General features: G+C 35.2%; 2 protein-coding genes across 2 annotated transcripts; one reads left to right on the top strand and one right to left on the bottom strand.

The window, feature by feature from the left end:
- Positions 1-2382: 2382 nt before the first annotated feature.
- Positions 2383-5312, top strand: LOC122316389 (protein FAR1-RELATED SEQUENCE 4-like). Its single transcript, XM_043132911.1, has 6 exons — positions 2383-2433; positions 2523-2588; positions 2697-2786; positions 2871-2937; positions 3021-5122; positions 5217-5312. Exons 1-6 carry the CDS (start codon positions 2383-2385, stop codon positions 5310-5312), a joined length of 2472 nt encoding a protein of 823 aa, XP_042988845.1.
- A 4115-nt stretch (positions 5313-9427) lies between these two features.
- On the bottom strand, positions 9428-17183 carry LOC122316549 (WD repeat-containing protein PCN-like). The gene is made up of 11 exons (XM_043133161.1): positions 16829-17183; positions 16607-16750; positions 15604-15907; positions 15424-15487; positions 15170-15283; positions 14878-15040; positions 13587-13740; positions 12850-13433; positions 11859-12040; positions 11190-11450; positions 9428-9893 (listed from the first exon to the last, which is right to left on the bottom strand). Exons 1-11 carry the CDS (start codon positions 16988-16990, stop codon positions 9578-9580), a joined length of 2448 nt encoding a protein of 815 aa, XP_042989095.1. The 5' UTR covers positions 16991-17183; the 3' UTR covers positions 9428-9577.
- Between the last annotated feature and the right edge of the window lie 7096 nt (positions 17184-24279).

Here is a 24279-nt window from a genome sequence, read left to right as displayed (position 1 = left end):
CTCCTTCACTCCGGAATCGAGTAGCTCGAAGACGCCGGCAACGTGGGTCATGATTTCGGCACCGTGTAAGAAAAAGATCATCTCTACTCTGTCCATTTCCGTACGGCATATCTAGCTTCCATTCCTGCACGGGTTCAAGTCTTCCGGTGTTATTGTAGCTGGAGAGAGCCACAACCACCGTTTGTCGTCTTACAAGGGTAAGAAATTAAAGGAAAGGGTTTTTATTTGAATATTTTGGTTTCATCACTCCATTTTTAGCATTACTCTGATTTTGTGTTTATTCTCGATATGGATCTGTGGACCGATGTTAGTTGGACCTGTGTTTTGTTGGGTTTTTTTGGGTTGTTGATGTTGTACGTATGGAACTGATTTTTTGCCACTGATTTATTGGTTGTTGATATCATTTGAACTCCACGTTGAAATCGTATTCCCAAGCCTCCCTTTTTCTCTCCCTCTTCGCTCCGATTCTCTCCAATTTCTAGTCATGGTGTCCCATTTGTTTCCCACTTTCTAGTGATGATGGAGCTGGAGTCCCTTCAACAAGTGATTAGAGTGGTAGCGCATAATCACAGTGGTAGTTAGTCCACGATTCTTTCATGAACATTACTTTTTTTTTTTAGTTTATTGCATTAGCGTCTGTAAATATACGTTTTATTTTTTTTTTCTATTTATTGGATGGAGGGTAGGGTCTCTTTTGTCTTGCCAATTCGAGAGAGTCTATTTCGAGTTACCCCATCAAAACATAATTGTAGTTGAAGAAGCCTTGGCAAATTGACTCTAGTGTATTATGTCCAGCACCTTTTAAATCAGCTCGTCCCCAGCAGAAAGGGAGAGTTCCTTTGGCTTTCAGATCACGCAGAAAGGTGGTTTTTATCCCTTTATTAGTGAGTAATAAAAGAGAACTCAGAAGTGAAAAGAGCGGTTATGCTTGATCTAAAGAGGTGATGAAACTGAAAAAGAAAGGCCCCTCACACTTTAAAACGTGATATATAGTATATAGGAACACTCAACACAGTCTTTCCATGAGCGTTGAGAGTTGGTTTTTTTGGCTCTTGGGTGCAAAACTTGCAATTGATAAGAGTGTTTCTCGGACAGTTCACGCGCAAGTTGAGGTGCCCACTTTCTTTTTAAAACCTGTCCATTTTACACCGCATGAACACCCTATATATATATATTAATTTCAAGGGGTGCATAAATGCTTTAAGTTGTAGTTTTAAAGACGAGTTATCGATCTATATATATATATATGCTTGGAAGAAAAATGCGATTGAAGAAGTAGACGAGAATTAGTCTCCCATACACGATCTTTAACATTTATTTTTTCGTGTTCTTTTAGAGATCTAGGTGAAATATTATTTACATGATCTGCATGCAGATGCAGATATATATAGATCATTAATGGCATCAGGGGTCTCACTCACTCTCTCTCTCTCTCTCTCTCTCACACACACACACACTAGTACTGTTCTTGATGTAAATCATCTTTCCAGCACTAAACTGAAAGTACTGCTTCGAACTGGACTAGGAAGGACTCGATCTAGATATATAATTATGCTAATAGCTAATAGATGTGTACTCAACATTTTGCATTTTGGTAGTTCATCACGTGATGCGCCACTGCCGCCATCTTGAAATTATAGTGGGGTCTTTGATTTAGGACACCCAAGTAATTAAGCCCAAGGTTGATGGCTTTTTTGGACTTTTGGCTCTCAAGGCATTTTTGGACTTTATTAGCCAGTTAATTTTCGGAAAAAAAAAAAAAAAAAAAAAGATCATAAAGAAATTTCAAACATTAGGAAATGAGAAGGAAGGAAATTTCAAACATTAGACTTGGTTGAATATTCCAACTTGTCAACATACATGAACTACAGAAGAAAGTAGAGAGGAAAGTCTGAAAAACAGCAGACGAATATTTTTAGCTTCCATCTTTTGCATACCCACTTGTTTCTTCAGCAAGCTTCTCCCACACGTTTGCCATTTTCTCTGCATATCCAGCCTGTTTATGTAATATCATTTGAGGGCAAATTTTAAAATCAACGCTCAACGGTAAATCCAACATGTTATGTGTATTTTTCTAAAATACATGACATGGTCAGTTATAGTTATTGATCTATAACATATTCGATGGTTTTCTATTTCAATTACTTAAACAGAAAGTCGGTTAAAATTCATCGTACGAAAGAAAATGCACTGAAGATGACAAAATATAAATTGAATGACAACAATTTTCTATTCTAGATAGATCTCTTGAACTACAGTTCTCTTGAACTACATCTTCATCTATAGCCATGCAGCCTTGTGAGGTTTCAGCCCACTTTGTCCACTAACATTTGATTCTAGTAGATACTGTGCCAGAGCTGAAAGAGCTCCTCAAATCCGGTGATGGGCGAAGAGGAAACTGGTAGGCCATCCATGCCTTCTACATCAACCCAGGTATGATACAAGAATTGGAAATTTGTCAACTCGAATGCTGGTACGGACTATAGCTTTAATTTAATGCAAGTTATGTATGTATATTGTAGGGATATCACCTGCCATATATGATGCCTACATATCCAAATCCATATCCGTATACTTGGGGTAGCCAGGTCATATTATTTTGTATATTCAATGTTTCGTTTTATTTTATATTGTTGTCGGTATTGTTTTTTTGCCTTCGTGGGTTTGAGTCATTGTAATGGAGTGGGTAATTACAGCATTTGGCAATGCCACCCTTTGGGGCAACCATGCCATACCCTCTATCGACTAATCCGGAGGAGCTGAGACTAGGTGAAGATACAACGCATGTTGTTATTTAAGGTCATTTATTTTATAGTTTTTCTTGTACCTCCGTATTTTCCTTAATGAATAACACAATATTCAAAATACAGCATTCATCCATGCCACATGACGTACCAACTATGCCATTTAGTGTCGAAAGTGAGAAGAATGTTGGAGGTACATTTTTATGTATATCATATTAACATCTATTGTATATAATAAAAATCTTGCTTCCTAATCTTCTTGCATTTCCTCAATAGAAACTTCACCTGACAAAAGTGGTTCCCCAAATGTGGAGGATCAGTTTGAAGTATCAGATGAAGATAATAAAGTTGAGCCTCCAAAAGCTGGTATGAAATTTGGGTCTAATAAAGAGGTTTTATCATATTACAAACGATATGCCAAACAAGAGGGTTTTGGGGTTATTATAAGAAGGACGAAGAGAGATATAGATGGCCATGCAAGGTATGTGACGATTGCATGTGCACGTGGCGGCAGGTACTATCCATGCCATAGTAACTTATCAAAGCCACGACCAACAACAAAAACGGATTGTAAGGCTAAGGTTAATGCTCGCCTAGTGAAGGGGGAATGGGTGGTGACCAGTGTCGAGCTTGTTCACAATCATAGTACTGTTAGCCCTAAAAAAGCAAGATTTTTTAGATCTCACAAAAATTTAGATGAATACAGTCAGAGGATTCTTGACTTGAATGATAGAGCAGGTATTCGGATGCATAAAAATTTCAACGCACTTGTGACTGATGCCGGGGGGTATGAGAATTTAGATTTCCAAGAGAAAGATTGTAGAAATTTTATTGACAGAGCTCGACATTTGAGAATGGGTAAAGGAGGTGGGGAAGCACTGAACGAGTATTTTAAGAGAATGAAGAAGATGAATGATGGCTTTGTGTCCGTCATGGATGTGGATGATGAGTTTAGAGTTAGGAATGTCTTTTGGGCTGATGCAAGAAGTCGAGCTGCGTATGAGTATTTTGGTGATGTGATCACGTTCGATACGACATACCTCACAAACAGGTACGGAATGCCATTTGCTCCCTTCGTTGGTGTCAACCATCACGGACAATCCATACTTTTAGGGGCGGGCTTGATTTCAAGCGAGGATACAAGTACATTCGTATGGTTATTTGAAGCATGGTTAGAATGCATGAATGGACGGGCACCCCACGCCATCATAACAGACCAAGACAGGGCAATGAAGAATGCCATTGCCATTGTATTCCCGAACACAAGGCATCGATATTGTCTCTGGTATATAATGCGGAAACTTCCTGAGAAATTGGGATCCCACTCAGCATACCTTGAGTTGAAGACTGTCATTCATAATGCAGTCTACGATACACAGAGTTGTGAAGAATTTGATGAGAAGTGGGGGCAGCTAATGAATAACTATGCTCTTACTAATAATGCATGGTTGCAGGGGTTGTACACCGAGAGATCATATTGGGTACCAGTTTATTTGAAAGGTGTATTTTGGGCTGGTATGAGTACTACCCAACGGTCTGAAAGTATGAACGCCTTCTTCGACGGATTCGTGCATTCCGGTACGACATTAAAAGAATTTGTCGATCAATTTGACAATGCATTGAGGAAGAAGGTGGAGACGGAGACGACAGCTGATTTCCATTCCTGTAACCAAACAATCTCATGTGTTTCCCCATTCAAAATTGAGAGGCAGTTTCAGTCATGTTACACGAATGCTAAATTTAAAGAGGTCCAAGCAGAGGTTATAGGGATGCTTTTATGTAACCCTTCACTTGTCAGCACACAAGGTAGCATTTCTACCTTCGATGTTTTTGAAGAAATTTCCACCCCCGATGGCCAATCCAAAATTATGAAGTACATAGTTTATTTGAATAAAGAGGAATTGGAAGTTAAATGCACTTGCGCCCTCTTTGAGATGAGGGGGATTATTTGTAGGCATTCATTTAAAGTATGTCAGATGAAGTACATTCATGCTTTGCCAGATAAATATTTGTTGGACCGATGGCGAAAAGATACAAAGAGAAGATACACACTTATTAAGAGTAGCTACGATGATTGTCGCCTCAATCCGGATGCACGTCGGTATGAGGAAGTTGTTAAAAGATGTATACGATTTGCCACACGTGTATCTCGAAATGAAGAGCATGTAAATGCATTCTTTCAGTTTTTGGATGACTTTGAGCTGAAGTTGGTAGGAGTAGAGCCTGTCACTTGTTCAACAAAGGATCAAGAGAATGTGGACGCTAATAGGGGTAAGAAAATATTAAGTCCACACGTTGTTCGGGGGAAAGGGAGGCCGCCAACGCGAAGAAAGGTCCCGATGGTTGAGAAGGCTGCTGGGAAGAGAAGGAAGAAACAGGTATTACGTTTTGGTTCGTCGCTTGTATTTCCATGAAAACGAATTGCATACATATGGGTTCGTAATTTGTGTTTTTTTCTATTTTCCAAATTAGATCAAGAGGAAAATATTTGACGAGGAACCACAAAATCACAACAATCTGGTGTCAGAAGTCTATCCTTGTGTTGACGACGTTGTTATCCCAACCTAGTGTAGTAATTTAACACAAGCAACGCCACTAGCAAATGACGAGGTGTGAGGTTATTTCCATGGGTGTGCTGATTTTCATTTATTACACGAATGCAGTTTTCCATTTTTAATTTCTCTATTATAGTAATATGTTTATTTTGCATGTGATTAGGCTATGCCAAGCTTGCCCCATGATACTTAGAATTGGATACTGTATGTGTATCTTGGATATCTCAGTATTTTGTGTCATCTGAGGTGGAAGATACAGCTTCGACATTTGATTTGAGCAACTATGGTAAGCACGTATGAAATCTAGTAGATGTTTTTTAATTTTAGAAAATACAAAGATATATCACATAGCATCCAATTTTTATCCCGTTTATGTTTTACACGGTTTGCTTTATTTTAATTTCAACTATAGTGTGTATCTATATATATACAACTTATAACTAGCACATCTGAGAACACCCTTGATGTACTTAAACATAAATTTCACTCTTTAACATATCTGTGGTTGTGCACATGCAGTTTTTTATGGGGGGAGAGAATGATGATCATCATCATCTTGGTCTACTACCATTGAAATGTGGGGAGTGTAGCGAATATTATCTCGGCATCCGACCCATACGGAGTGAAACATAACATACCAATGATATGTTATATATTTTATTTATGGGATTTAGAAGCTTCAGCTTCTGAAACCACTGTGCTTTCTAATTTATATGTTATGAACAATTTCTATTTTCTCAAGTTTATTATATATGTGGCGGATACACTAGTAATTTTTCGTATTTTCATTTAATATCTTGCAGGTACTATTTGCAGATGATAGGAGGATGTTTTTGATCCCACTCAACTCTGTGGAATGTGTATGTATTTTGCCAATATTTTGGAGGCTATGGCATAGGAGTTGAAATTTAACTAACTTTTGTAGAGGAAGTTGAAAGGAGAAAGTATTTTGTGCAGGAATTTGTAAATGAAAATGTGAATTGTGTATTTGTAAATGTTGGTTGTATATTAAGTGGTTGGAAAATTTGAAGTACATTCGTATGGTTGTATATGAAGTACATTCATATGGTTTAAAAATTGTAATATGAAGTGGCTGGAAAATTTGAATATAAAAATTGTAATATGAAGTGGAGCAATTGAATGCAGCAGGTAGTGTAGAAATCGGGCATGAGTTGCAAATAACTCCAATATAATTATTAATTTTGCCTAATCATTGAGATGAGTTGACCATGCGGAAAGACAATTTCCATTTCCAAGAATTCCCAAATCCGGCCAATCCTATACAAAGAGAACATGCTTTTAGGGGCAGATTCTATATAATTCACTATAACATAATATTCAATTGGCAAAGCACATGACATGCATACAAAGTGTAAATGTAGGCATGTAAATGCATAAAACAACTCAAAATCAGTGGATATTACAAAGCAAGATGATACTGACAAGTACAAAATCTTGGCAAGGCAATACAATAGTCCAAAAATCTTGCCACACCAAACGGAGTGTCATGCAAAATTAATATCCACACCAAGTTGTCATAATTGTACATCTGGCTTAGGCTAAGATAATGCCATTTACATCTAAAACTAATCCGATACATGAACATTTAGAACCAAGATTTTACAAGAGATAAAATCCAAAATATACACAACAGAATACGGCCAATCCTATTCTCTAATATCCTTCTTCCCAGTTCGCCCTCTTGCTTGTTAACCATGTGCTCTCTGTCCAGTAGTCTATCCTTTTCTTTTTGAGCTTCATATTCACGCAACAGTAAAGCATCCTCTCTCTTCCGAAGTTCATTCTCTCTTGTCTTGTTTACATTCTCACGTACTACTGATTGAAATATATCTTCCCAAATGAAGAATTGACATATTGGTTCTCCCTGTGGACAATTCAAGAATTTCAAACTCCATACAAGGAAATTTTTGTATTTACTTTCAAAACCAATCCAAAAAAGGGGAGGTTCATTACCGTGTAATAATTCGGACAAGCATAAAATTTCCTTCCAGAATTTTTGTGGGTGTGGGAGATCTTTAATGGCGATTTCAACCCACACCAACAATTCGGCGATTCAATTTCAATATCATTAACTACAGTGGATGATGATTGACTTGATGCCATAGTTGATCTACATGTAACTTGACAAAAATATTAAGCAATAAGGTAGCATTGACTACTTTTCTAGTGCAAAACAGAATTATTAATGGTTAGGATTCATTTTCATAATTATTGCAAGATAGAAGCATTATATAAAACAGAATATAAATAATGATTTAAACAACTCCAGCATCATATAAACCACAAGGCAAGTATAAATCTGGGTGCAACACTTTGTTCACATAAGTGTTACATAATTTTTTAAAGAGAACATGTATAAATACCGATGGGTGTAGTAGATAAAACTATAAAATGCTAACAAGCAAAAACAAATTTAAAATGCTACCAACAAGGTAATTGTATTGCATTCTGGGAATCAAAGCACATGCCATTGCCAACCTTACTCCATTCCTGCTTTCGCATACCAAAAAAAAAAAAATAATCAAGTTATATAGAACCGAATACCAACAATATCTTGAAAAATAAACGATGTGAATAAGAACGATGTTTCCTGCTTTAGCAATAGAAACATTCATCCCCAAATACAGAATGGGGCAGCAGGGTAGTAATACGTTTGTTGACTTCCCTATTGTAACAGGGTTGTCCACAAACATATACCTCAAATCCACACTATCAAGTATAAGAACTTAACCTGAAAACTAGTTAAAAATTTTCTACTCGAGTCAAATTCCAGGATCAATTCCAAATATCAACACAAAGCATTAATTCCAGGACTTCTAACATTACTATACCAAAACACTAGCAAATATAGGAACTTCAGAGGAAATGGCATACGTCAAAATTTCTACTCCAAGGCAAGGCCACAAAATACTCCTAAGATGTTGCCAACCTTACTTCCAGAAATGCAATATTATATCCACATAAACCAACACAACACGTAGCATAACAGAAAAATTACATGAGACAAAGTCTACATTGAAACAGAAAAATTACATGAGAAGAAATTCCCGAAAAATAAAACGCCATGTGAAGAAATTAACAAAAATTTGCTAACATTCTCTCAGCACATCAAGTCAACCCATTTTATACAAAACCAAACAAATGAGCAGACCTAGCCATTTCAATCCAGCTTCCCAGACATATTTTTACTTAAGATTGGGATCCTATGTAGGCATATACGGTGGAGACAGCGATTTGGCAATGCGAATTGAAAAAACAACTCAAAAACGTACCTTTGACGAATCGGTCTACCGGCTTGGGGCTTTCGGAAAGAAGGGGTGAATGGGAGCGCAGGGCTGACAGATCGGTGAGAGAGAAGAGAAGGGGTGAGAGATCGGTGAGAGAGCAGAGAATGGGTGAGAGAGAGAGAGGGAGAAGAAGAGGAAATTTTCTCGGCGAGTGGTGAATAAATTTTCTCGGCGTGCTGTCGCCGTGTGTTCGTGGTTCTAGCTGGAGAATAAATTTTCTAAGGTTCGGGTGAGATAGAAGAAGAAGAAGAAGAAGCCGACGCATCTGAGAGGGAGGAGTTGAGCAAGAGATCGGAGATGGTCTGAGGGACAGCCGAACGGCGTCGTGAGAGTCAGGAGGACTAAGGGAGAGCGTTCGGAGATGGGTCTGAGGAGAATGAAGCGTTCGGAGATGGGTCTGAGGAGAATGACGCTGGTTCCACTGACTGATTTCAAATTGGGTGAAAAAACCGTGATGTGGCTCCGGACCGGGTTCGCCACGTAAGGAGTGCGGAGTGCGTTTAAAAAACCGGAGGTTGAGTAGAATTTCTGTTAGGAATTAACCATCTGATCTACATTCTATATTGGGGGATTTGGGGAGGGATCAAACCTAAGACTTCTTTTATAGAGATTGGGTCTCATGCCATCTAAACCACAAGCATTACCACAGGCATTTGAAAAGCAAAGTTTAATTCATTCATTACCATAAGCATTACAAGATTACAACTATCGATTGGAGAATGTAATAATATCTTTTTTCAACAATTGATTGGAGAACGTAACAAAAAATAAATACAAAAACTCGAGACTGCAATGCTCAAAATGAACGTGCACAACAATCTTAGGAAGGATCTGTTAATTAAAATGAATTATGGAAGACTAAAAATTACTACTTATAGCAGGTTACAAAAAGATGCTCTAAAGCCGCGGTGACCAGGGAGAACAAGTGTAGCCACATCAAAAATCCCCCACCCCAAAGGCTATAAAGCATTTATGTCCCAAATATATGTCTGTGAACCGGTGATGTACCAAAAGTTTTAACCACTTCCATCCATGGTTTGTCTATGATCAACAGGGAGTTTTTGGAAAGGTGTCCAATAAATAAAACAGGGTTTCTAAAAGAAAAAAACTCAAAATTTTTTCTACCACTGAGTCTAGTCTCTGTTTGACCATCTCTAAGTATACGTTTCAGTCTCCCTTTGATGATGGGAGTACTTTGTAAATTCCTTAATGCTGTATGCTGACCATTTACCAACTCGTTCTCATCTTGATCCACGGGTTTTCCGAAGTCAATCAAGCACATCGCCCTAAAACATGAAAAATAAAATTACAAATGTCAGATCACTCGAAATTCATTAACATGTCCAACACGATGCAGCTAGTAACAAGCACCAAGTCTTTATCCACCACAAGATTAGGATATCAAGTAACTACGCATCTGCTTTACTCAAAATAAAAGTAATCAGAACGGATATAAGAATGACCAATTCCCAAATGAATCCAAGGATAATTTTCTACCTTCACCTTCACACCACCCACCTTCAGCCTTTACTTGCTGAAGATGATTTTCATATATTGGATGAAGAAGAATGGTCAAAGTTTTGAGAATTGTGAACGGACAATGGACAGGATTAGAACTTGATTTCTTCATACTTTATTTCATTGGTCGATTGTAATAGACTTTAGTGGCATGAGCATATATGATTTTTTTGTATGTTTAGACACTCATGCATAGATGTTGCTCTTGTATATTTCATGTGTACTTTGCTTCGCCTATTTTAATAAAATTCTTATTTACTGATAAAAAAATATATATGGGCTAATGAAAATATGAGACTTACCCAAACGATCCCTATATCTTAAACAAAACAAATAGCTTCAATCAGAATTAGTAATTTATTATTCTCACTCCCCAGGACACTCTCCTAAACTGTCAAAACAAAGTGAAAATTGCTAGGATGTCCTTCAATTCAAGTGTTTAGTATTATGAACAAGAAGAAAATCAAGATGTGCACATCCATCTCCACACATGGATCCACTATCAAATTGACAATTATTGGGAAGTTTATCAATCAAACAGATTAGTTGATAGTATTGTGTGTCAGTACAGCTTCAAAGTCAATCCAGAATATTTTCAAATGAATCGGTGAACACTATAAATGTGCAGTCAAAACATTACTTCTGAAGAAAGACTTATATACACAGGTTCATTGTATAACATGTTCGTGGGAACAAGTTTGGGATATTGAAATGTGTGAGGCATCAATGTTTAAAGCTCAGAGCAGTTATTTTGACTTTAAAGCATAAAATAAAACCAGAAAGACTAGGTGCAGCTTCTTAAGAGAATCAACCTTAAATTTTAGTTTTGATAAGTCTTTTTAACTGGAAATGAATGCTAGTTTGCACATTATTTACAGCATATAATTTTGCTATTAGGACATAATTCAAATATGTACTGACCAATAAATTCAGTGACAACCCTAGTCACTATTTTTTGCCGGGTTGAGTTCTTTTTATCTGCTTCAATCAATTAATCAATTTCCCGTGTTCTGAGCCCCTAACAGAACTACACCACAGCAATATCTACTAGAGTAGAGAAGCACCTGGCACTGTAAACAATAACAGACGATGAACTTGAAGAGGGCAAGAAAGAAAGCCCAATGACTTCCCCAGGAAACTCTTGGTATCTCTTTGGCAGAACAAATGCGTGTTGCATTGACCATTCTCCCAATTGTCTGGCCTCCACATCAAATGCATAGACCTGATTTGAAGAGGTTGTAATTATAAGCACATTGTTGTTTCTTGGAGGAAAACCACCAGCTGTAACAGAGGCACCATCCAATCTTGAAATGAACCAGTGCTGCCTGTTCCACAGAACCAAAAAGAGTTTACAACAAAGAAAACTCAATGCACGCGAGCATTTTAGAAGATTATGACCCTATAGATAAATGATGATATAGTTTGTGCTGCAGAAAAATAAGGATTTTAAATCCTCTCAGCCTCATGCCCTTTTTTATGGGATACTCTACACAAGTATTCAGCCATGACCATGAACCATAAAGATGGTGAGAATTTATTATACCATCAAACAAATCATTACCAATTACAGAGAGAGAAAAAAAAAAAAAAAACCCATTCTCAGAAAATTAATTAGTGGATCTCCCTAGGTGTCTGTTCTACTAGGTCATGACTAATGATGTCATAATGCTTGAATAATAAAGAACAGTATCATCATTTGTTAGAACAAATGCTCGACAAGTGTTGTTTCAAACCTTAAAGTCTCCAGATTAAATATGTATATATCTCCAAAGCAGTTGACAGCAGCTAGCCACTGCCCATCAGAGCTGGTAAACATTCTTGTGATTGGAGGCTCCCTTGGAGGTAATTGCTCATCATGCAATTCGCGACACGGTGTGAAGGTATGTACTAGTTGTGAGCTGCCCACATCCACAACCTGTAGCACAAGTAAACGGTCATGAAACAAAAGCGATAAACCAGGAATCTGGAGGCTGAACCTCTCTACAGTATAATCATTATGGCTCTTAGCTTCATCCTTTATTCAAAAAGAAAAATCATTGGACAATGTTTCCATCCAAAAAGAGTCTAACGAAATTCCTCCAACTTGGTACATTAAATTACCATGTGTTTCTTGAGCATGTGAGAAACACATGCTTTTTTAATAAAATTAAAGAGCATGTAAGACACACATACCCTTTTTTTTTTATAAGTAATAAGTAGATTTTATTCATACGAATGAAATAGGCATAGCCCATGTACACATGAAGTATACAAAAGAACACCTAAATAAAGACACACATACCTTTTCAATATGATTAATAGAACACTACTAATCCTATTAAAAAAGCGTGTGAGGAGGAAGACATGGCAACCTAAAGCCCAGCTTGGAGGAACAATTTGTCCAAAATTTTTTGACAACTCATCCATCAACATGAGCAAATTTTCATCAAGGCATTAGAAACCAGAACTGAAAAAAATATAGAATCATCATTTTTACAATAAAAATTTTCAAAATTTAAACATCTCATAATGTTCACAAGCATTTGTAAATACATGTATTGGGGAAACAATTCATAGTCCTAGAGACAAATAAAAACTGAAAGATGACGTCTGCATGAACCATGAAAGATTAGTCTTGCCATATGGCGTGTGCCTTGTTAATACAAAAAAAAGGGGGGGAAGAGATCTTAAAAAATAAAATAATTAAAAATATACAGAAAGCATTAAAGCCAAAGGAAAACTTACATATATCCTTCTATCATGCCCGGCTATCATAAAACGAGACGAATCAAAACTAAAAACCATTGAATGGGCAAATGGCAGTCTCTGAGGAAGTTGCTTTTTACTAACAGTCGTACTTTTCCCAGCTCCACGCATCTTCAATTCAAATAGGCTGGGTCTCACATGATCGGAATATGCAAACAGTTCGCCCGAATTAGAAATAGAACTGCAAATAATCCTTCGAGATGCCTTAGCCTTAATTCGAGCAAGCAAATCTGTCATCGCAAGGCCGCCAGAAGGACCACAAGCCATGTCAGGAAAGGCAACACTTTCTGTGCGTATGTATAGGATATCTAACCAGTGGGAAGCTTGGACTAGAAGCAATGGTGTTTTATTATGCACCAACTGAATCGGTACTCTCTGGGGTGCAGGGCAGATATCATGAGGAGCAAACTTGGTGAACTCCTTCACAGAGTAAGCAAAAAGTTTTGTGTCATCACCTGCTGAGATAAGCATTGGAACTCCCATGTGGGCCCACTTATGATAACTAAATTCAATGGGCTTCTCCTTACGTCGAATTCTTTTTACCTTTTCATCCAGCAACAGTTCTGCCAATTAGAATACAGTAATTTAAGAACTCGGAAATAACCAAAAATGTGTCCACTACAGGTTACATATATGTATATATTTATGCATATAGGATGTTAGTGTATGACACTTATTTAATAAGAAGAAGATGTATGATGATGTCATTGACAGACCTTCCCTGCTGATTGGAACAGCCAGTGCCAAAGCCCTGACATCATGTGTATGAGCTCTTACATAACCAACATAGGTCCATTTCTTCATTGCTGTCAAAGATGCTTTGTCATCACTAGGTCCCACTGTCTCGCTAAAGAGCTTATACAGAATAACCTACAAATAAACAACATTAATCAGTTGAATAACCAAGTATATAAAGGCTAAAAAGTCGAACAGGAGAGGGAGGAGAGGGCAAAAAAGGCTACATAAAGATAAAAATAATTAACACAAAAAAATTCAAGGATTTTAAGCCAATGAAACTGTTTCAGAAACCATAAGATCCTTGGTGCAGAATCTCTCATCTTGAAAAATAACCCACAGCTGTGTCATATCTTTGAATCTTGATAAGGGGAAATAACAAATTATCCCACTGAAGTAACAACGTACAGAAAGAAGCAAGCAGGGCTAGTCTATGAAGATATTATCCAAGTTCTGGGGTATCATATATCCTATTGAGCTACGAAGAAGTGTTGGATCAAGAAAATCAGCTAGCTTAGAGGGATCTCAAAACATTCAACCTCCCACTGTAACCTATCTTCACTATAGAGTTTAGGCTGACCTGAAACTGAGCCCCTCAGAACATGTATGACTGCCTTTTCATTTACATAACCTTGCGAGCAACAGACTATTGTTCTCAATTTTTAAATCTACTAGACTAGAAAACCCCTATGGTTTTGGCCAACCAGGTTTAGCAGAGGTTGAGCCTCTCAAGTCTCTAGCCAACAAACAAATCTAAGCCAATCTCAAGAATCCAAGCCAAATGGAAATAATCTGGCATAAAAAAGCAACATTCAAAAGCTCTCAACTGTTTCATAAGATTTCTTCAACACGTCACCTCATCCAGCTGTCTCTAAACATCTTCCATGTTTCCATAACCATCAACAATCATAGAACTCACTTGGAATATTCAGCACATCATCACTGTCAAACAAACCTGACAACTGGCCTTCCTGGTCATGCAAATCAATCTCTACAATGCTTCGGTTTTCATTTGCTTTGAAGTGAACTGAACAAAAGGAATTGGCCCTAGTTTTGAAATATTGAAAATAATGTGAAAATATCCAGAAATTTTTATAGGAAAAGTATCATGCAATAATAAAATGCTGAATGCAGTTTTATTTTTCTTAAATAGCTTCAAGTAGAAGATGATGATTCGAAAAGTAGAAACAATGCCACGTCTTAAGTTGAATGTGACTGAGTAATCAAACTTGATATATAATTTTCAACTCCAAACGGACCAACATCCTTTACCTGACCATCAGAACCAGCAGAGAACACCCTGTTATGGCTGGGAGCTGCTGCCAGAGCATTCACGTCACCTTTGTGGAGAGAATATGCCTGCAAAAGAGTCCCATGCTGACTGTCCCAAAACTGAACACTACCAGTACTGTCTGCACTAACAAGGGCCCCACACCTAAAATGAACAATCACTCAATATCAGTAATGTAATGCAAATGATCTTATAACAAACAAAATGAAACAGGCCCCTATAAGCCACATATAAACAAAAACAATTACCATAAAAAGACATATCTACTTTTACCTCAAGGCGAGTAATGACCATATACAAAGTTCAGGTCCACCACCTGAACCTCCAAGTCCAACTGTAATCCTGTACATCTCATTACCAACATTAGCATCCCAGCATCTTATAAACCTGCAAAATAAAGAAAATATGTTATCAATCACATCATCTATGAGGACAGATATATTCGAGTTCAGCAAAAATGAAAGTGTGATACATGGAGCATGGGCCACAAATCTAGCAATCAAGCATGCTTGATATCACATACATACCCATCACTGCTCCCTGAATATATCATATTTGCATCAGGACTCCAAGTCACGCTTAAAACACGTCCTGAAGATAACAATACCGCAAAAAATCTCTACGGTTAGGATTGGGAAAATTTAAAAAATAAAGAAAAATGAATCAATGATATGTCAAGTATATATGGTGAGGAAAAGATATCTCACCACTGACCCTAGGCAATGATTTGGTGTAAATTAACTCATCTGAGTCAGAAATACTGTATATCCGCACACAACCATCGTCACAAGCCATTACTACACGTGGAAACTTGATAACAGATTGTTCATGAAGTTCAACTGAATCAGACTCATCTTCACTTTCACTCATTTCATGATCATCCATGCTTGACTTGTCACTTAAATACCCATTTCCAATAGGCTCAGACTTAGGATTTGTATCAAGTACATGGTTATTAGATGGCGCTAAAGCTATTTGCCAGATTGAGACTCCAATTGAATTTAATACTGTCTGCAAATATGTGAGTTTATAAACATTATCTAATAATTCATGAGAATAATATGCAGTTTAAGCACATTAAATGAGTAATAAATTGCTAATGGAACAGGTTTATTCTACTAAAATTCTGTTCTTAATAAATTACAGTTTGCAGAAGATTCCTGAAGAAAAAAAACAGAATCGCGTGTGCCAGAATGTCTTGCAATTTGCTAATTGATTGCAACATTACTAACAGTGGACCCACCCCATGGCATTGCCTATGATGACTGCTGTCCGAGTTATACGACTTCAATCTATTTATTTTTTAATCGGGTGTCCGGGAATAGCGTAGCGTCCCAACTAATCCCAAAGGTGCACGTGCCCTCAACAAAGAGTTTCTCGCAAGTGCACACAGAGCATTCAAACCTTAAACCGGAAGGTAACGTACCACCAAGACCAAAGCGTTCACCACTTGAGCCAACCCCTAGGGTTCAATATGACTGCAATTACTAACTACTATACAAACGCTGCAGAGCGTCTCGCTTATTTCAGGACTACTGCTATATTCGTTGATGTGTCTTTTTAAGGTATAAATGCCATAAATCCTGAAAAAGGATGTCAGCTTCGCAATATATTTAAATATTTATACATACAATAGGCGAAAAATGTTAAGTGATTTTCGGTTCAAAAACATTAACATAAGAATGAGTCTTAAGGAATAAACAAGTATACCTTCTGCTTCAAGTAAAAAATATCCCACTCCGAAACCGACCCATCGATACTAGACGAAAATAACCGACCACAAGGCAAGCCTCTTGAACCAGCTTGACACCACACGAGTGACGAAACCCTCGAATTGGGGTCCCCATGGATCGTCTGCGCATATAACGTATAAATAAGTTTTCATTTTTGCGAATATGATATTAACCGAAGAGGGCAGAGAGTTCTGTGTACCAGCTGGCAGTGCCAGCCGACGGATCCTGGACAGACGAGCCAAATCTCGAGAGAGCCGTCTTCTCGAGCTGCGGCGACCTGGGAGTCGTCGGCGCTGGTGGCTAGTGCAACTACAGGAGATGGCTTCCAGTCGATTGAGCTGTTCTTATAAGCCTCGAGCATTTCTATGGCCAGACAAAGGGCTCCCAAAACAAATCAAGTGTTATATGTATGGCGGTCTATGACTGCGATTGACTGGGAGAAGTGAGGGACGAGAGAGGAGATAGATAGTGAGCATCACAAAGACACGGTGAGAACTAGGAACTGGGAAGTGAAGACGGACGCATAGAAGCTGTTAGGTTTTTGAGGGTTTAAGGCTTCAAAGTTCAAACGCGGCGCACGTTCGTGTGTATGATGGCCCGGAAGCCTCCGGGCCGGTTTCAACTGGTCTTTACCGTTATCGAGTCGGCCCAATCATGTCGTGCTTCTTTTTTCTTTTTTTTTCTTTTTTTAATATTAAATAAACTTAAAACATTATAAAATTTAAAATCCAACATTTAAATTTTTTTAAATAAACAAAATAAATTTTATAAATAAAATATAAATACATACAACACTGATCATATTTTTAATAACAAATAAATATATTTTTTCTTTAACTTTTAACTATAGATTTCCTATGAATGGAAAGCACAGTCAAAAAAATAATGTTAATTTCTACCACCAAAAACATATAAAAACCAAAATCACTTCGAACAACCTATTCAAAAATGTTAAATTCTTTCCTTACAAAATTACTTTCACAAATTACATCCATAAATTTTTTCTAAACTCTATCAAAATAAACCCCAAATGAAAGCGATGAAAAGTTTTTTATTTGACTTTTAGATTGCGTTTGAGTAATAAGGTGATCTCAGTTATTCTATGAATTATAATAAAAAATTAATTATAAATTATTAAATAGTAGTAAAAAATATATGAGATATAATGATAAAATAATAAATAGTCAAAATACTCAACTACTCAAGTAGATTCTTCATACCCATTTGAGTACTTATAATATTTCAATATATGTGTGAATAGTATTATAAATATTTTATTTAAAATATTGTATTAAATTTTGAAAAATGAGAGTTAAAAAATTGAATGAAAATATTATAAAATTATTTGAATATAATTTTTAATATTGTTTTTATTTTGAAATTTGGAAAACTAGTATTGTTTCAATGTTTTTTGTACTTTGTTTAGTAGTTTGAAAAAATTGTAATAATTAAATAATAAATTTGATATTTAAAATTAAAAAGTATTTATGTATTTAAATAATGTTTATGAGCGAAATATTTAATAATATATGAGAATATTTGAGAACGGTTGTTTTGCCAAACACACCTTTATAATCTTGCTTAACTACTAATTATTGAATAATTGTTGATCGATGTCTACATTTATGAATATATGAAACTTTCATTAAAATTTATCATATTTTCAAAATTGACTAGAAGATCGAGAATTGTGTTCAAAATCTAAAGTTTTCACACATTTCAAAGTAAATACAATTACAAATCAGCACGTAGTAAAACTATAGACCATATAAAATATAGACATTGATGTCATCACTGAATAATGTCTTCAATAAAATGAGTATGTATTGCAAGCAAGCGACTTACTTCATTTTCTTGCCGACCAAAATAAACCACGTCATACTCTTCAAATCGACCAATGAGACTTTAAATTTATGCAATCACATTTTCTTGGGTTGAAAATTTTAAAATTAACTTCTTTAGAGCCAATAGTTTCAATGATAGACAATCAACCTTCCTTCAAAATCAAACTTGAAGACTTAAATTCAAAATCATTTGAAGACCCTTAAAATATCTAAAGCCTCTATGTCATAACTTCAAAGTTCAAACAGCTTACATTCCTTTAAACGAATAAAACATCACCTTCATTGTTTTTGGAAACATCGCCAACGATTGCAAAACGAGAAAATCAAAACAAAGTTCAAATCTAAGTTATTACTTGGCACGCACCACTAACGTGATTAGAGGAGACAAAGAAGATGTTGCTGGCCTTGCGGCAATAAGAATATTGACGAAATATTCAAGAATATAAACACATACCTTGGGGTTGATAAGTAAATATGGTCCTAAAAGTAGTTGCGATGGCAAGGCACCATTAACTGTAATCATTAATTAATGACATCTAACGATTTTGATTTCTTATAGATTGCGCGTTTAACGCGCCGTAGGTATAGAGTAGGGTTGATTACTATCCGAACAATACAAGTGAGCTCTCTTTCCTTCTTGCCATCAACAACCCTCTTGTTTTTTTTTTAAGTAACCAATGAATATTAGAATAAGTATATTTAAATCAAATCATGTCATAAGACACTTGGGTGTAATTTCGGACATTATGAATAGAAAATTTTGATTCACCATCCTTTCTTCTTTTCTTTTATTTTTTATTTTTTATTTTTATTTTTCTAGATTGATTATTTTTTTATTTTTGATATCTTTATGTGTCTGGGTCAGCTTACGCGCATCTCGACTAATTTCATGAGACCCTAAAATTAACGGTCAAATAAACTTCCAGTAGAATAATTTTTAGGGGATTCGAACTAGTGACCATTGGAGAGCAAACCCAAGGCCTGACTAATTGAGCTACCCCTCAGAGTTTTGATTACTATTATAGACTAGACTATTAGTTATCAGTCTAATTTAGTCTAAGTTAATATAAATTGGACAAAACATACAAAAAGTCCAAAATCATTTTTAACGTGTATTTTAATTATTTTTGACTCGTTAATACAAAAGAGATCACAATGTTTACACTTTTTAATATTAACCATTTATTTTAATTTGCATATTTTGTCCTTGAAAATATCATAAACAAATTTGAGAAAATTATCAAAATCATCCATATCCATCAATTAGAATTAGCAACCATTATAATAACGTTAAAAGCAAAAAATTAAGAAAATGAAATTTTAAAAAAATAATATAATCCAAACTCCAAATATATAGTCAATGATGATAGGTTATATGAAAATGACATAATTAATTTATATGACTATTATATAAAATAATATATATATATATATAAAATAATTAATTTATATAAAATAATATATATATATAAAGTATTTTAAAAATCTATATATATATACACTTCATTGGGTTCAGTCCAAAAAAAACTCTATATATCTTATATTAAAAAGTGCCAATAGCTTAAGCTACAGTTTTTTCGTCTAATATTTTTATTTTCAATTTTACCCTTAACTTTATTCTAAAATTACGGGCAGTTTGCTTTTATTTCTGTTTTGCCGACAGATGTTTTAGTCTTTTTTATATTTATGATCTTTTACTTATTTTTCAGCTTCCACCCATTTCTCACAAACCTCTCTCTCTCTCTCTCTCTCTCTCTCTCTCTCTCTCTCTCTCTCTCTCTCTCTCTCTCTCTCTCTCTCTCTCTCTCTCTCTCTCTCTCTCTCTCTCTCTCTCTCTTCATTTTTTTAAATCTTTCATTCTCAGCTTCGTATTCCTCCCAAGTTCTCTCGACCCATCCTCTATTCTCTCTCTCCATCTCGCGACTCTTGATTTCTCTTCATCTTGCTGAATCTCTCTCTCTCTCTCTCTCTCTCTCTCTCTCTCTCTCTCTCTCTCTCTCTTTGAATTTATGTATTATTTTGTTTATGAATTTAATGATCTGTGATTTCTGTTTGTAGAAGAAGGAAAATATTACTCCGATTGGCTTGAAGATCGTGGTAATTTCAACTCCATGTCTTTTTGCTTTTCAACTCCTCCTCACCCATTGTTGTTGGTGTTGGTATTGCAGTGGTGGTGAGAGATCGACGGAAGATGGAAGATGGAGAAAAAGTTTTGTCTCTTTGTTGGATAACTGGATAAGACCGACGGGTAAGGGGGTGAGGCTTGAATTTTTGGTCAAAAACTTGAGTTTTTAGTCATTTGCTTGTATGGACGGTGGAGATTGAGTGTGGAGAGATATTTTTCACACTTGACATTTTAATGACTAGGATTAAACACAGTATTATAATGAAAATAAATCTGATATTCATAGTATTATCAATGAAGTTATTAAAAATAACATTAATAAAAAGTTTATTTATTGTAATAATTTATTTAGTAAAATTTTTAATTTTTTTTATAAATATTTATTGAATAATGTTTTTTCAATTTTTATTAAATAAATAAAAGTATTAACAAATTTGAAATTAATAAAGATGTCAATGTCCTTACTAACATTATTGCTTGTGGTTAATAAAACAAATAATAGTTCTATTAATATTTAATTCCATTTAATTTATACTTTAATATTAGAAAGACAGGCTTGCGTTCTGAGTTTCTTGATATCTTGGAGAGATTTGACTCCATCGATGCCCTCTAAGTTGCTTCAAAAACACACGAAGAGAGAGAGAGAGAGAGAGAGAGAGAGAGAGAGAGAGAGAGAGAGAGAGAGAGAGAGAGAGAGATAGAGAGAGAGAGAGCTCTGAAGAAGAAGGAGAAGAAGAGAGAATATGGGGCAAAGAGATGAGACGAGACTTTGTTACTTTTTTGGGTTTGGTGAGAAATGTTTTGGTGTTGCCTTTTTTTGCCTTTAGATCCAAACAGATCTTCATATATTTTGAGAGACTGGAAACCTATTTTACGTGTCTTGCTCTCCAAATATTTTGCACAACCAAAGCTCGTTTCCAGCGTTGAGAAACAAAATGCTTGAGTCTTTGCTATTTTGCTCTTCTTAAAATTGATGTAATTGAGTTGGATGAGCGTGTCTTTGATGTTTGCTTCAAATTATGGATCGGTTTGACTCAATATTACCCTGTGCTTTTGCTATTTTGAAGATTCTTTTCCGATGTTTCTTTGTTTTTTCAATTCTGTTATTGTGGTCAAACGCATCCACTTTCATCCAAAAGTAAGGCTGCTCTTGTGGTGGTGGTTTAATTATTTCAATTTCTCTATTTTGAGTCGTTTTGCTCATACATCTATTTGATCATGTAGACGTCCACCACACATTCCACAATTCCATATCCCAGAGGAACCACTTTTAGAGTTTGCTGCAGCTCTGAGGATAGAGATCAACCGTGCTTTTATTGTTCTGCGTGATATTGCGTTAGGAACCATCAACCGTACTCCTTCTAATTTAATCAGTTAATTTAATGCAATACATGATGGGATATTTGAATGAAAATAGACAGAAATGTATCATTTTTCGCATTTGAAATAGTGGGTTTGGACTTTTAGACGCACGATCACATCACATGGCCTCCTTTTGTCGTTATTGAATTCAACAAAGTAAAGGCAAAAATCTAGATTTTTTTTGTTTGTATTTATTTTAGACATGAGTGCAAGAGTTGGTGATGACTTTCAAAGAAAAATACAAATGTTTTAGCAAATGGGAGATCACATATATGTTAATTATTTCTGGATGTTGCCATATATAGATTAAAATATTTTTTTCTTATAGTATCAAATGAGAGAATTAAAAAAATAAAAAATAAAATTGCATGTGCTCCCGCATATATATATAATTTTAAATATAAATCCATCATGGGTATTATTCATTATTGCCTTTGACCGTATGCAGTTCCATTTATGCAGCTCTTTACAATTATACAAAAAAATTAATTAAAAGAGAAAATCTTTTCTATATAGATTACTTAACAGACGTCTACGTGCTGATGTGTTACTAATATTAGATGTCATTAGTTTTGTAAGTATCTTTCATTTAAAAATAAAAAAATAAAATTTATTATTAAAAAATTAATTAATTAATTAATTTTATTTTTAAAAAAAATTGTCCGATCTTGGACATTTTATAAAACTATAAAATAAGATATATTTAAGAAAAAAATCGTAGGTGACGTGATTGGATAATTGAACAAACAGTATACGTGGCACTTTCAAATATAAATCCATGTTTTAAATATATTTTTTTAAAATAAAGGAATGCGGGCCCAAGCATGTGAATTACACTGACTTTTGTGAAAATCGACGAATGAAGAAAAATAATTTAATAAAATCAATAGCCAATGGGATATCGCCAAGTAGAGGGGTTTTATCTTTGTGGGCTTGGTGGGCCAGCTTTTAGGTGGTGAATGGGGCCGATAATGCGCGTAAATCACATGGTGTGTTGGTGGCCGAGCCCTTTAATTGCTTGTCTTATAGACAAAAATATTGAATTCAGCCCACTTGATACCCATACCCTGTTTTCATTTGGTTTTATATATTGTTTGCTTTTGTTTTAGACACGAGTGCAAGATTTGGTGATGACTTTGGAAGATATCACACAGATCTCGAGCATAGGCATATCAATAATGCATTAGTTGTTTGATTGATTGATTAATTTATTTATTTAATTAGTTGCTTTTATTAGTTCATATGTGTGATTCTGTGAACCATTATAAAGTAAGATAAAGGTAATTAGAAAGAAAGATAATAAAGGAATGAACGTCGAGATAAGGATAAGAGAGATAAGAATATTATTTAATACTGAAATTATTATTTTAGATGAGAAAGCAAAGACGACTAAAATTTGATGTAACATCATTATAAAAAAAACCCCTCATCCCATCCTAACTACTAACATCATTAAATATTACTATTTAATATTTTATAATTATTTTTTTTCTATTTTTCTTGGATTTTCTTAGATGATGTGACTTCCTAAAAGTACCATAAATCAAAGGAGAAAAAAAGAGAGATGCTTTTAATTTATGGAGGCCCCAAATAACGGGACCCATGTGTTTGTACAGATAATTCATGTATCACCGTCTCATAGCAACGACTTTGATGGAGGTTTTCATATAGTGACGAATGACTAATCAAAACAGTCCAAATCCAGTCTCACTGCTACTTGCCACATCAATCAACCAATTTATTCAACCTTCATTTTTTTAATTTTACCAAATCTATGTTTGTAGTAAGTATGGTTATTCAGTCACACATAGATAAAGTAAATCAGGGATTTGGGATTGCCTAGCAGCCTTGTGCAAGGTCAAGATGATAAAAAGAGAAAATGTGATTTGCTGGCTGATGATGATGGCCATGGACAATAAAAAATAGAAATACAATAAGGTTGGGTTGCCAACTAGCTGTCACTACAATTATATCAAGGATAAGATTGAACCAGACAAGAGTGCCATCACTTCACGCACCTCACCACTTATTATATAGTAATTAATAAAATAATAATAATAATAATAATTGATTTATGTTTTAAGAATGTTATCTAAAAACATATGGACAAGTTAACCCATATTTAAATTTTGAGAAAAAAAAAAAAACCTATATTTAAGTTTTTTTTTAAAAAAATTCTATTTATTATCTTATTAGATTCCATTTGTGAAATATTTTAGAGAGCGAGAGAGAGGCTTTTAAAAATATTTATTTTCTTTAAATAAAGCAAAATTATTATTCTTGGTCGAGCCCTTTAATTGCTTATCTTACAGACAAAAA

This window comes from Carya illinoinensis, chromosome 7 (assembly GCF_018687715.1).
Source record: "Carya illinoinensis cultivar Pawnee chromosome 7, C.illinoinensisPawnee_v1, whole genome shotgun sequence".
In the NCBI taxonomy this organism is placed as follows: domain Eukaryota; kingdom Viridiplantae; phylum Streptophyta; class Magnoliopsida; order Fagales; family Juglandaceae; genus Carya; species Carya illinoinensis.
This window is presented reverse-complemented; position numbering and strand designations above follow the sequence as displayed.

Bases quoted from the DNA above. Each gene is read 5' to 3' on its own strand.
- LOC122316389 (XM_043132911.1), top strand. From the start codon at position 2,383: ATGGGCGAAGAGGAAACTGGTAGGCCATCCATGCCTTCTACATCAACC. The intron at 2,589-2,696 runs GTCATATTATTT...GGGTAATTACAG, and splicing joins CGTATACTTGGGGTAGCCAG to CATTTGGCAATGCCACCCTT. The intron at 5,123-5,216 runs GTATTACGTTTT...TTTCCAAATTAG, and splicing joins GGAAGAGAAGGAAGAAACAG to ATCAAGAGGAAAATATTTGA.
- LOC122316549 (XM_043133161.1), bottom strand. From the start codon at position 16,990: ATGCTCGAGGCTTATAAGAACAGCTCAATCGACTGGAAGCCATCTCCT. The intron at 15,488-15,603 runs GTGAGATATCTT...TGTTATCTTCAG, and splicing joins ATCATTGCCTAGGGTCAGTG to GACGTGTTTTAAGCGTGACT. The intron at 12,041-12,849 runs GTAAGTTTTCCT...CTTGTGCTACAG, and splicing joins GGCATGATAGAAGGATATAT to GTTGTGGATGTGGGCAGCTC.